General features: G+C 36.4%; 1 protein-coding gene across 1 annotated transcript; it reads left to right on the top strand.

Annotated features, from left to right (window-relative positions):
* Positions 1–7,744: 7,744 nt before the first annotated feature.
* Positions 7,745–9,094, top strand: LOC139744413 (muscarinic acetylcholine receptor M1-like). Its single transcript, XM_071654852.1, has one exon. It carries the CDS (start codon positions 7,745–7,747, stop codon positions 9,092–9,094), a length of 1,350 nt encoding a protein of 449 aa, XP_071510953.1.
* Positions 9,095–14,037: the final 4,943 nt, after the last annotated feature.

Genomic DNA, 14,037 nt, shown 5'->3' with positions numbered 1-14,037 from the left:
GCTCTCATGTAATCTCAGAAAAAAACAATGGTAGATGTATTTACAAAATCGGAGCTAAACTATGAAGAAAATTAGGGAATATTACAGTTCCTCGCGTTGTTGGTGTAGTTGATGTTTTTTGTTTTATTTTGTTTTTTGCTAAATTTCTTCATCGTTTTCAAAGCTCCAAACGTTTTTCCAAGACACTGGAAAGTAGCAAACAAATGTAAAAGATTCAAATTCAAATTCAAATTCAAATTTATTCCGTTTTTCGACAATAAAAAATAACATGGCATACATCACTCTTTCTTCAGTGACAGGAATCATATAAAAGAACAAACAAAGTGAGTTTAACAAAGTAAAGCAGTCCTTATTATACTTACAGTAAAGATACATTGCAATGCCTGAAGTAAATTGAAATAAAGTGGAATATCAACGTACACAAGGCGAAAAACGGAGGGACCCACTAAAAAGACGGAGCTTGTAGAGTGTGGGCCCCTCGGGAGAGAAAGATTCAGTGGATGATATTGGTAGCAATCGGCATCAGAACAGAACAAGAATGACTGAAGCAACAACAGCAGGAAATAGTTGTAACAGCAGAAAAAGAAAAAGTAAAGAAAGAAGAAAATAGAAAAAAAATAAAACATTTGACAAAGTAAAAATAGAAATAGACAAAATGAAAATAGAAATGGAGGCCCACACACAGTGGCGTATCTAGGGGGGGGGGGGGCAAGGGGGCACGTGCCCCGGGCGCCACTCCTTAGGGGCGCAAAAAACGAAAAAAAAAGCGAAGAAAAGAAGAAAAAAAAAGAAAAAAAAACGAAGAAGAAGAAGAAGAAAAGAAAAAAGAAGAAGAAGAAGAAAAAAAAAAAAAACTCGCCCGGAAGGGGGGGAGGGATAATGGTGGGGGGGGGGGGGGGGCAGAAAACCAAATCAAACAAGATAAAGACAAAACATGATGATGACGTGGACAAAATGACAATGTTTATTGTGTTCACACAAGAATTCCATGTTCCGTAAGCTGAAATACAAAAATTTTCGGCACGCTCGCTGCGCTCGCTCGCCAAATCATATAAAAAAGAAGGTAAGAACAAAACTTGATGACGACGTGGACAAAATGTCAATGTCTATTGTGTTCACACATGTTATTTAATATTTAGCAGGCAAAATGTTTCACTGAGCAGCGGCTGCAATTTCTTTCGTTCTGAAGCGATCGCCAATTGGATCAAAAGGCGCCAACGGTCTCGAACATACGGGGGAGGGGGGCGCAAAAAAACCCCAAATCAAACAAGATAAGAACAAAACGCAATGATGACGCGGAAATATACAAATTTCGGCTCACTCGCTCGTACTATTAGAGTATTTTTTCAAGTCCTCAGTTTGGTGGTATAAATCGTTATCTATAAGGCCGTCCTTATATTATATCTTGATTAGAATTGTAAGATTTAATGAGCAAAAAATGACAAGAGTTCCATGTTTAGTAAGCTGAAATATAAAAATTTTCGGCTCGCTCGCTGCGCTCGCTCGCCAAAATTTATCAAAAGAGAGATAAGAACAAAACGTGATGATGACGCAGAAATATACAAATTTCGGCTCACTCGCGCGCACTAATTTAGAGTATTTTTTTAAAGTCCTCAGTTTGTTGGTATAAATAGTTATCTATAAGGCCGTCACTATATCATATCTTGATTAGAATTGTAAGATTTAATGAGCAAAAAATGACAAGAGTTCCATGTTTAGTAAGCTGAAATATAAAAATTTTCTGCTCGCTCGTTGCGCTCACTCGCCAAAGTTTATCAAAAAAGGAAGAAAAAGATAAGAACAAAACGTGACGATGACGCGGACAAAATGACAATGTCTATTGTGCTCACACATGTCATTTAATATCTAGCAGGCACAATGTTTCACTGAGCAGCGGCTGCAATTTCTTTCGTTCTGAAGGCGATCGCCGATTGGATCAAAAGAGGACGCCAACGGTTGCGAACATACGGGGGGGGGGGGGGCGCAAAAAAAAAACAAATCAAAAAAGATAAGAACAAAACGTAATGATGACGCGGAAATATACAAATTTCGGCTTCAGTTTGTTGGTATAAATCGTTATCTATAAGGTCGTCACTATATCTTGATTAGAATTGTATAAGATTTAATAAGCAAAAAATGACAAGAATTCCATGTTTTGTAAGCTGAAATACAAAAATTTTCGGCTCGCTCGCTGCGCTCGCTCGCCAAAATTTATATATATATATATATATATATATATATATATAAAGAGAGATAAGAACAAAACGTGATGATGACGCAGAAATATACAAATTTCGGCTCACTCGCGCGCACTAATTTAGAGTATATTTTTAAAGTCCTCAGTTTGTTGGTATAAATCGTTATCTATAAGGCCGTCACTATATCATATCTTGATTAGAATTGTAAGATTTAATAAGCAAAAAATGACAAGAATTCCATGTTTTGTAAGCTGAAATACAAAAATTTTCGGCTCGCTCGCTGCGCTCGCTCGCCAAAATTTATCAAAAGAGAGATAAGAACAAAACGTGATGATGACGCAGAAATATACAAATTTCGGCTCCCTCGCGCGCACTAATTTAGAGTATTTTTTTAAAGTCCTCAGTTTGTTGGTATAAATCGTTATCTATAAGGCCGTCACTATGTATATCTTGATTAGAATTTAAGATTTGATAAGCAAAAAATGGCAAGAATTCCATGTTTTGTAAGCTGAAATACAAAAATTTTCGGCTCGCTCGCTGCGCTCGCTCGCCAAAATTTATCAAAATTCGCTACATTTAAATCACCCTCAAAAGACCCCTTTTAAGTGCTTAAAAAAAGTATATCATGTAGACTTTGTTTAAAGTCCCTACCGGGATGGGGTTGGGGTTGAACACTTTTTTCAGAAATTAGGGGCGCAATTTTCGCGCTTGCCCCGGGCGCCGTTTCCCCTAGATACGCCACTGCCCACACAGTCAGATAGAAAAGGAAAAAACACACATAATGACAGCACTAACATATAAACAGACATGAAGCGACAAAGGGACATCGACGAGGCTAGTTAAGGGCAAAAGACAGGCTACGACAGGAAGCAAGACTAGCACAACGGAGATAACGATACATGGGGTTGGACGATGGCAAACAAAATTTAGACAAAAACGGGACAAGACGGAAAGAACTCCCTCATAATATAAGCGTACAGAGAGCAGATCTCGAAGAAAATCCTAATTAATTTAACCCAAAACTTTATTCACGTACTTGGTGATGGTCATCCAGTGCGAGCGACAATGTAAAGAAACTATGCGAATTATACAAAGGGGGTATCAGCATGAAGAATTTATAAAGCTAATCCGATTCATTACAGATGTCATTGTAAAATTGCAAAAGAAAAGATTTTAGTTTCCGTTTAAATGAATACAAAGAGAGAGCTATTTTTATATCGTGGTTTAGAGAATTCCAATAATTTGGACCAGTGTAGGTAAAATAATTTTTCCCTGAAATTGTTCGGAAAAGAGGTAAGCGGAATTCATTTGACCGTCGAGTGGGGTAGGAGTGAAATGCTTGGTTTTTTTAGGAACATAGAATCAAAAATAGATGGAAGTAAACTGTTGTTAAACATGTACATAAATTGACCTAAGTTGAATAAAAACAACTCATTTATTTTTAGTAACTTGTTAGACGCAAACAGTAAATTTGTATGTGAACGTGTAGGAGAGTGACAAATAATACGGAGGGCCTTTTTCTGCAGTAACAACACTCTATTCAAAAGGGTCTGGTGAGTATTTCCCCACGCTAGAATTCCATAATTCAAATAAGGCAATATCAAAGTGGAGTATAACATAAGTAATGACTTTTGAGGAATATAAAATTTCAATCTATTTAAAATACCTATAATTTAAATTACGTGAAATGATTTTGCAGATATAATCAATATGTGTTTTCCAAGAGAGTTTATTGTCAACAATTATACCAAGAAATTTAAAAGCTGAAACACTTTCTATGTTAAAATCATCTAAAATTGTATTAGAATTCAATACATCGACAATGTTACTGAAAAGCATATATTTTGTTTTTTGAACATTCAATGATAATTTGTTAGCCCTGACCCAATTAGTAACTTTTAACAGTTCAATATTAACTCTTTGGACTAAAATATCAGCATCTTTGTGAGCAAAGATAACAGTGGTATCATCTGCAAAATGAATAAAAGAAAGTACTTCAGAAACAGAAGAAAATGACAAGATGGATGAGGCAGCGATGTCATCAGTTGTATCCTTGGCATGATACGAGTACTTGCCTTGCAATATAGACCAAAACCAGGACTTCATTAATAATATTGTGTACAAACTCATATAGGAATATTGAAAAAATGGGGTAACATTTCATACGGATAGAAGAAAGGCGGTATCATCAAAATAGGATCCACGATAGTGTACCTAAGTGTAATGTTATTGACATTCATTACTTCATTGTCATAAAACGAGCAAAGGAAATCATGCAGCACATTTTGATCGTCTTGATCAGGGGGCACTGTGGCATTGTGGATAAAACTCCTGACTGCGAATCGGAGGACCGAAGTTCAATTCCAGCCCAGTGCTTACATCCTTGGACAAGGTGTTTCTACCACCCATATGTCAGGTGTATAAAAAGGTACCTGGCAACGATTGGGTGATGGTTATGTCAGGGCCCTCTGCATGGCAGAGCAGTGGCAACACTGAAGAGGCTACTCCAGATATAGGGGACCATGTCACTGCGTTGTTAAATCGATTTTACATCGTCCAGCATTCAAAGGTCTGTGATATCTAAGTCGTTTTCTTGCTTGAACGAGACGAAAGTAAAGTAAAAAAGAAAATATACATCGCATTTAAATGGCTTGCACCTGAGTTAATCATACATGAAAACATTTACAATGTACGTGCTAAAAGAAAAAAAAATGACCAACTACCATGACTACAAAAACTTACTATGGAGAGTGCGGATTAGACACGTCTGTAGACCTAGTATGTGCACTACTGAATGTGCTAGCCGTAAAGACCTTTGCTTCATTTTTTTTTTTCATTTAACAGTGTGATTTTGATCTGCAAGTGCATTATTGATTTATTGATTTTGCCAAGTTTTAATGTTCCAAAGCAGCAAGTTGCAGCCTACTCTCCACTTTCTGGTTTGAAAGAAACTTGACAGTGCAGCCGGTCGAAGTATATAGACGAAGCGCTTGTTTCCAAAAGGTACTAAGTCACATCCATATATCACAAAAATAAAGAATAATGTCAGGCAACCTGTCATCAATAAAAGCATTCTAAATGTAAAAATAAAAAAAAAATAATAAATCAAGCTAAATTACACATGAAAGGCCTTTAGAACACGATCGATATTTGTGAAAGCCCGCAGTTTATTTAACAAAAGAGGAACTCTGAATACGCTTTTCACAAGTCCACTTTACTCAAGCTTTCCCTATCGTAGAGTCACTCTGAGATCGATAAGTTATTCAGCTTCATAGAGTGACTTGTATCATTTTGTATCATGACAAAGTAATCAGCAAATCAGCTAAGATACCACGATAAAAAAACACTCCATAAGAATGTCCATTAAAGGTATAGTTTCGGTTGAAATGGAGCTTGAATTTTCAGACTTTTTGATGATTATTTTTTTTTTAGATGAGAAACTATTTATGAAATATGAAAGAGCATATAATTCTAAGATGACTGCAAAGTTTACTTGAGAAAATTGCTGTTAAAATGGTTGAGATATCCAAAACAAAGTAATCCTCATAAAAAGTGAGACTCACTTTTTATCAGATTTGCTTTGTTTCGCTTTGTTTGTTTGTTTTTTTATATCTCAGCCGTTTCATCAAATAAATTTTGAATTCCTGGTATAGAATTGTATGCTTTTCAACATTTCATAAAGGGGTCTCTAAGAATCTCACAAAAAGTTAATAGCTGAATTCTCATCTCAACCAAAAACTATACCATCCCTTTAAGGGTATACTCTCGGCGGAGATGACTTTTCAAAATGTCAATGACAGGTGACGTTGAAGCTCGCACTACTGAAAAATATTGTTCTTCTTAAAGTTCTTCTTTTTTTCACTGGAGATGCTGGAGTATTTTGTTGAGCTAAAACTTCGGTTTCGCGCAAGTACATCTCATTTCGGATCTCCGCCACTCGTCATGTTGGTCATAACCTTCTGTCTCCCAGCTTCTCCTCGATAAACTGGTATGTCCTAACGAAACTTCGCTGTGTAATTTTGCTCTCTTGAGTTTCCATAACGGGATAATTTCAACGGAATATGTGGCACAATTGCTATAGCAATTCCGCCAGATATTCTTTTACTTTTGAATCCATATTGTGACTTATTGTGAAAAAACCACCATATTTTCACCAACGATTGTTAGGGTTGATCATTTTTCAAATCATTCCTTTATCGTTTTCATTTCCACACATTATACATAGATGATACAAGCGTCAAAATAATGGTTTATTTTTTGCAACATAATATGTTTCTTGTAACATAGACTACTGGTTATGAGTCTGGTCGTCATTAGGCTTTCACATTCCATTCCTTTCTTTGCTACCCATCATTTTTTTTTCTTTAGTAAGCCCAAAAATGAAAACTGAATTATGTTTTTTCCGTTCTTTGATGTCGCTGTCAGAATTACAGAATCCTTCTTTAGACGAATTAAAAATTTTGTCAAAGCAATTGTTGGTCTTTACATTTTTTATATTATCTTCAAAGAAATTAGTGTTGATTTAATTAATGCTCGAACCGAGGAACTTCATTTCGAGATCGGTAAATATAGCGACCCGAATCCGACAGCGTTGTGCCATTCAGGCATCTTACCGACATTCCAAGACTCTTACAGCCCAGCGCATATGACTGCGAGATCACAACTAATGACTCAGACATGTCAGAGTCCCAACTTGCTTCTTTCAATAACTGCTACACGGAAATTGAATCTATGTTATAAACTGATAGCATTTCCACTTTACACCTTGATGTAAAAATTCTGGAATGAAAATGTGCTTCTTTAGCGCGTTGTGAATGATTCTAACTAACTTTTTAAATTGTTTTTCAGGATTTAAACAGTTATTACTGATTTTATTGCTAGTAATCTGTCTACAAGCACAACATATGTATTGCAACTATAATGTATACAAAACAGATAACCACCGTTGCATTAGTTGCGACATGCATTCGTCGCGACTAGGTTGTTTTTGGAAGACTAGGACCATTCATTACCGGCCTACTAAATAATCCAACTTAATTCAGCTATACCTAATACGGAAGCTTTTTGAACATATAAATTATTATCATTATTATCATCATCAGAGTTAATAAGTGATACAACAAGTTCCATTAAATCTTTTATATGCAGCGAAACTCAAATGTATTAGTTTCATAATGACGAGCTGACTTTTTTTCAGTAAATTTCGCAGCCCACCAGGACTTTATGCGTTCTGCCGGTGAAGTTTGTAATAGGGCCTGTTAATCACAATTATTTGGAAAATAACAAATCCAAATAGTAGAGTACGTTCCTAATAATCACTTTCCAAAATATTAATTACAATTTTTACATTAAAAAATTTAAATATAATATTTTGATCACTCTTGGTACTTTTTGATTTCTCATAAACATAATTATTCTCATACAGATGGAGCCAAAATCACAGAAAATCATAGATTCGTCGCTAAGAACACCTGAAGAAATAAAACTATAGAACTATTAATTTTTCTTTGCGTGTTTCCCTAGAAACCATCGCAAGAATCATCGTCATGAGCACTCTCTCCATGAATGGCGTTGTCAATGTCACCGACGAAACGGTTTTCGTAGCGACCACGATATACCCATCTGTAACCTGGCAGGTGGTTGCTGTGCTATGCTTAACGGTGGTGACCATCGTTTCGAATTTTGTCATTCTCTTGGCGTTCTACGAAGAGAGGAAGCTGCGGACGTATAGCAACTACTACATCATCAACATGACCGTGGCCGACTTCCTCGTTGGTTTAGTGTGCATGCCGATTCGCGCGACGTTTCTTCTCTTGGGCAGGACCTGGGTATTGGGTCAAACTTTCTGTCACGTTTTCATTGGACTCCAGCACGCGCTGCAGGGCGTGTCCGTCTTCGGAATCGTCGTCATCTGCTTCGATCGTTACCTAGCAACGTCGTATCCTCTGCATCATTTCAAGATGAAGAATAAGCGATCAGCCATGATTGCAAACATGTTTACCTGGCTCCTCCCTTTCGCTGTCTGGCTGGGCATCGGAACACTCTGGGACTTTCTTCGCCCAACCGGACGTAGAGATGCATCTGGCTCGTGCCTTCCGAACTATGCAACCAATTTTGTTGCAAGTGTCGTCGTTGTAATCTTGAGAAGTATAATCCCATTTGTGGCTGTCACTGTGCTGTGTATTCGCATATACTACAGCACGATGATGGCGGGCAATCTGACATCGGGGGATGACAGAAGATACCTTCACAGTGAGAAGGATTCTAGCGAAGAGTCGTTTCCGAGAAGTACTCTGGCGGGGAATTCGCTTGCCAAGAGTGGAAGGTCTCAGAAGATTGCAAACGTTAGCAGCGACTTCGAAGAATCAAAGGTGAGTGGTAGGCGTAAACTGGGCGAGTTACAAGAAGCAGAGCGTCATGTTGAAAAGCATTTGCAAGAAGGGTCAGGTGAACGACAAGTCTTTACCAATCAGTCAAAGGAGTTAGCAATTTTTCCAACTATACTGCTGGAACGAGAAGAACCATCATCATTTGGTCGTACACCTGTATCAGGAAACTCTAGGGTAACGTCTAATCAACGGAACATAAGCAAGGCACCAAGTACGTCGAAAGGAAACAAGGCGATGCGCACACTGACTTTTGTCGTGGTAACGTTTTTCTTAACATGGCTTCCGGCTACTCTAACATTGGTCCTTTACTCCTTCGATTCCTCGCTGATCACCAGGTTGCCGTATTCTACGGAACTGCGAAATATAGTGCGTTGGATATCCTACGGTAACAGCACACTCAATCCTGTTGCCTACGCCCTGGCACAGCCACTGCTCCGCCTGACTATCTTCAAAGTGTGCTGCAACAAATGCATCCTGAGAAATGCTACTGATCAATCAAATAATTAACTTTCCCTCAGTATTTTTTTTTTCTGTTTGTTTCATCACCGCTAAAGAATTCACGTTGTGAGACGGGCTAATAGCTTAATATTGTTTGCACTACAACATTAGACGTTATATAGGAAGTAGATAACAAAATAAACATATCCGTCTGTCAGTCGCGGAGGCGCAAGTGAGAGCAGTATTAATTCATCAAAATATATTCCCGTCTTTTGACTTACTTCAAACTTACTTTGAAGATGGGGGCTTCTACAGGTGAAGGAACATTATAGATTGCGCATGGTTCCTCTGTGGAGACTAGCGCCGTCTTGGCTTATAGCTTTACCACAGCTCATGGGATGTGTGTTTCACGTCATTAGTGCTTATGAACACAGAAAGTAGCCATGCGACGCGGCGATCGGGATATCAAGAGATCTGTATTGAAAGTAGTAGCCGGATACCATTCACTTTGTAAATGCTTTTTGATACACAATTTCTACAGCACTTATTGTTTTGACGACAGGTTCCGGCTCTGATCATTCCGAGTTCCTTCTAAGCCTAATCCCAAATTTTTATAGCCATAGATCACATGTTTTCTTCCATTTTAACTATTCTGAAGAAATTGAATTATGCTAACTTTAGCTGCGATGACCTAATAAGAGACATAATCTATCAAATGGTGAGAATAAAAAATATTCATTTTCAAGATATCAATAAAATTCTCATCTTGCTATCAAAAGTGTATTTGAAATAACACAGGTTATTACAGGTCAATAATTTCGTTAAACTGACTATTTGAATAGCTAGATAATTCTATCATATTTGAAAGATTCGCCGTGATTTTCATAGTAATATATTAAATTGGCATCCTACACACGTTACTGTACACGGTGTGCTATCAAAGCTCAAAACGAGTCATGAAAACAATGTCTATGAAAATAAACTTCTGCAATTAGATTCCTGATGAAATTATGTCCTCATGAAGAGGAGCTTATAAACGCCGTATACAATTCAGTTAATGCTTATATTATTGTTTCGGAGTAGTAAAAACAGACAGTCAGGTTCCTACCATGTTTTTGCTAATACACTCAGAAAGTCACGGAAAGCTCAAATTTCTTCTTTGAATTAAATCGTCATAACGGGTCACTTCTAGTTATTGTTTCCGAAATTGTAATTTCGTTATTGCCATAGTTTTCCGGACAGATCTGATTAAAGGGATAGTGCAGTATTGGTGGAAATGAGAATTGGGCTTTTAACTTTTTGCGAGATACCAAGAAAACACTTCCGAAATAGTACAGAGCATACCATTTTAAGAGGAATTCAAAGTTTATTTGATGAAAATCGGGTTTGGAATGACTGAATCATCCAAAAACAAAGTAAAATAAAGCGATCGTAATAAAGTGTGGGTCCCACACTTTACTAGAATCGCTCTGTTTTGGATATCTCAGCCATGTCAAAACCAATTTTCATCAAATAAACGTTGGAATTCCTCATGGAATTACATGCTCTTTTATATTTCATAAGAGGTTTCTCATTATCTCACCAAAAAATGTTAAAAACCTGAAATTAGGTCTCAACCAAAACTAAACGATCCCTTTAAGTACAATCATTTCGAATAAATTAGGTCTTTGTACGTTGATGAACATTGCAGCAACATAGAAAAAACAACCCTGGGGATTTGGGAGAACTAGATTGTCAGATACAGTATAATATTTAATGATGATAATAAAGATCATAAAGAACAGCATTTATGCCACGCGATTTGTCTGTAAAGAACATTAACAAGCACTCTCATCTCACAATTGTATCATTCGAAAGTTGCTGGAAAAGGTAAGTCTTTAGTACAGATTTGAACTCTACTCAAAGTTATTTGGAGGATTTTTTTTTTATTCTCCGGAAATAGCAGAAACAGAAAATTATGCTAAATAGAATTATGTACAAGCAATTCCTCTCTCTCTCTCTCTCTCTCTCTCTCTCTCTGTTATTAACTCGCAAGATATACCATGTACAAACATTATTCAAATGATATCAGCTATTGGAAATTCACGGTATCGAGGAAATGGGTGAGATCCTGAAAAAAGAAGAGAGAATAACAAAAGGTTTAATATAATCGTGTTTCACTTGATTATTAATCATAAGATAATGATGAATTCTTGATATGAACTTTGTCTTCATCAGGTTTATATAATAAATGGTAGATTAATGCTTGCAATTTTCATCGCTGGAAAACGGTGTTGAGGTGTTTCAAGTATGATGTTGGCAATTTAAAAATTGAGGAGACGAAAATAATTGTAAATACCTAAAAGCAATTTAATTCTGTCATGTTGTCTTCGTGTCTGTCTTTCCGACTGTCACACCTAGCGCCTAAGAAGAAAAGAAAAATCACATCGCACATGTTCACAATTACATTCTTTGTGTCCGCCCTCTTTTATGTTTAAACAAGCAGCTTGACATATCACGTATCAATTTTATTCCTCAAGAAGAAATGGCGATAGAAATAGCTACATGTATACGTCTCATGACATTCTATCGCCGTCTAGTTGCTATTCATCTGATTGGTAAAGCCACAGGATGGATGAAAATGAAAATACTTCTGCATTGTTTTAATTTCATATGTACCCTCATGGGAGGGATAATGTGTGCATTCCACAAACTTGCATATTATGTCGACAGAATGAAAAGATTAACCCCTGTAAATTAGCACTCGTGAATGAATAGATGTTTATTATTATGTGAACATAGTATGTGTGCTATGTATTATACATATAAATATATATATAAATATATATATAATATATATACATATATATATTATATGTATATATATATATATACATATAAATATATATATATAAATATATATATAATATATATATACATATATATATTATATATATAAATATCATATATATATATATATATATATATTATATATATATATATATATATATATACATATATATATACAGTATATAAACACACACATACATGAACGTATAAACAATCGAAGTTGATCAACGTCGCCACCTTCAGTCCTTGGACTTAGAAGTTAAGAAGAATATGCAGCAAAAACATGTGAGGTATATCAATCGTATTTTATTAAAAACTGAATAATACTGTACAGAAAAGCTAGCGTATTTTGTACAGACATCAGACACAGGAACTGTTTTGAAAGAATATCATTAGACTGGGTTTATAAGCCTCTTCTATTCTGAATAAATACGATACGAATAAAGTCTTCATTTTTACGTAGTGTTCTTAGGACTCACGTGGGAAATCACTCCGAACTCTTCCCTCACTGTAGTTTTTCCGGCACCGTCATAGTGTGGCGCGTTTGAAAAAAAAAAAAATGGGCGCACTTACACCCCCCCCCCCCATATAAAAAAAGAAAGTAAAAGAAATAAGCTGTGATGATGCTGTCTCTGATGGTGCTATCTTGTGGTGTGCAAATTTCAACATGTGAAAGGACTTAATACAGTTTAGTAGGGTGTGATGTTGCCTTTTTTCCCCTTTGTGTGTGTGTTTTTTTTTTGTGTGTGTGTGTTTGTTTGTTTTTAAGCCTCTTCATTATTCAAAAAAAAACAAGCAGTTGAGCAATTTGCAAATAAGTATATTTGTGCATTTAAAACATACTGACACATTTTGCATCCGGAAAAAGAAAATTTGACAAGGATTTCAGCCCAAAACTGCCGACTGTAATAATGCAATTATTACTAGTACGTGTTTTACATCAGCCATAAGTTACGGACCTTTTTCTTGTTTTAGAAATCGGTACTAACACTCATACGAATCAATTTCTGCCTGATGAATAGTATTACAGAAAAGTTTAGACACAGGATGGAGGGTAAGATTTAGCTTGCCATCGTTCTAAAACACAACTCTTGAGGATCGATAGACCACAATTAATTTCTTTTCGGGGGGGGGGGGGCATCTCTCCTCCAGGGTTATATTAGATATGCTTCCGTCATGCATTTATCACTTGTTACGTTCTGTTTTCTTCTTGATGTTCCTTATTTTTCTTTGCATCATGTGCTGCAACGATACAACATTTTTTTTTTTTTAAGCAGATCACAGAAACAGTCACACAAATGGTCCTTTTCGAGATCATTTTGGGAAAAGAGAGGACATTTCGCAATAACAAAGGGTAGATTTATAAAAACCCACCCAAAAGTGTAAATATGAATTTGAAAACAACTGAATTTGTGTGATCGGATAAAATACAACAATCTTGTGCACTGTCAGCTGGATGAATAAATACTACTTATACAAAGAGAATTAGGTATATTACTCTGATGGAAAGTTAGAAAAGAATTAACTACCAAAAAGTTCTGTCAACGCACGTCAAACTATGCTATCATAATGTGAAAGAGTTCTAGGACACTACGTTCAGCACTGACTACTTAGGTAACATATTTGTAATATATTAGACTGGAAGACTTAATAAAACCACACATGTGCTGGTATCAGATGTCTAACACTAATCCAGCATTCACACGCAATTCCTTCTTTATCAACATTTTCTAAGACGAATGTTGTTGGGGTTTTTTTTTTTCCTTAAATGCTGGTACGGTGATGTTATGTCTTCAAAGACGAGATATCGAACAATTTAAACAATAGGATGACTAATATTTACATAAAATGTTTAAACACCCCAGAAAAGGGCTCCAACAACCGAGCACATACTATGTACACCCTCGACGTACACACACATACACACACATACACCTCTTGTTCCGCATCACAAAACGAACAGGTCCTAATTATACGCATGCTGCTAAGGAAAATATACACAGTACATTTTCGCCCGGCGTCTTTCTACACGCTCTACTCCTTATCCTACTTTCTCAACGAGCTGACGCGACATTTCTTTTTAATTAGGACGCGACCCACACCCACACTAGGTAAAGTGTCGTAGCACTTGTGTTGGGATCATTCAGACCTTTTTGGAATAGAAAAACAGCATATGATGAGCA

This window comes from Diadema antillarum, unplaced genomic scaffold (assembly GCF_040938485.1).
Source record: "Diadema antillarum isolate AM-2024a unplaced genomic scaffold, OU_Dant_1.0 seq00001171_RagTag, whole genome shotgun sequence".
NCBI classification, from domain to species: domain Eukaryota; kingdom Metazoa; phylum Echinodermata; class Echinoidea; order Diadematoida; family Diadematidae; genus Diadema; species Diadema antillarum.
Note: the sequence above shows the minus strand (reverse complement) of the source record. Positions and strands in the feature narration are given on the sequence as shown.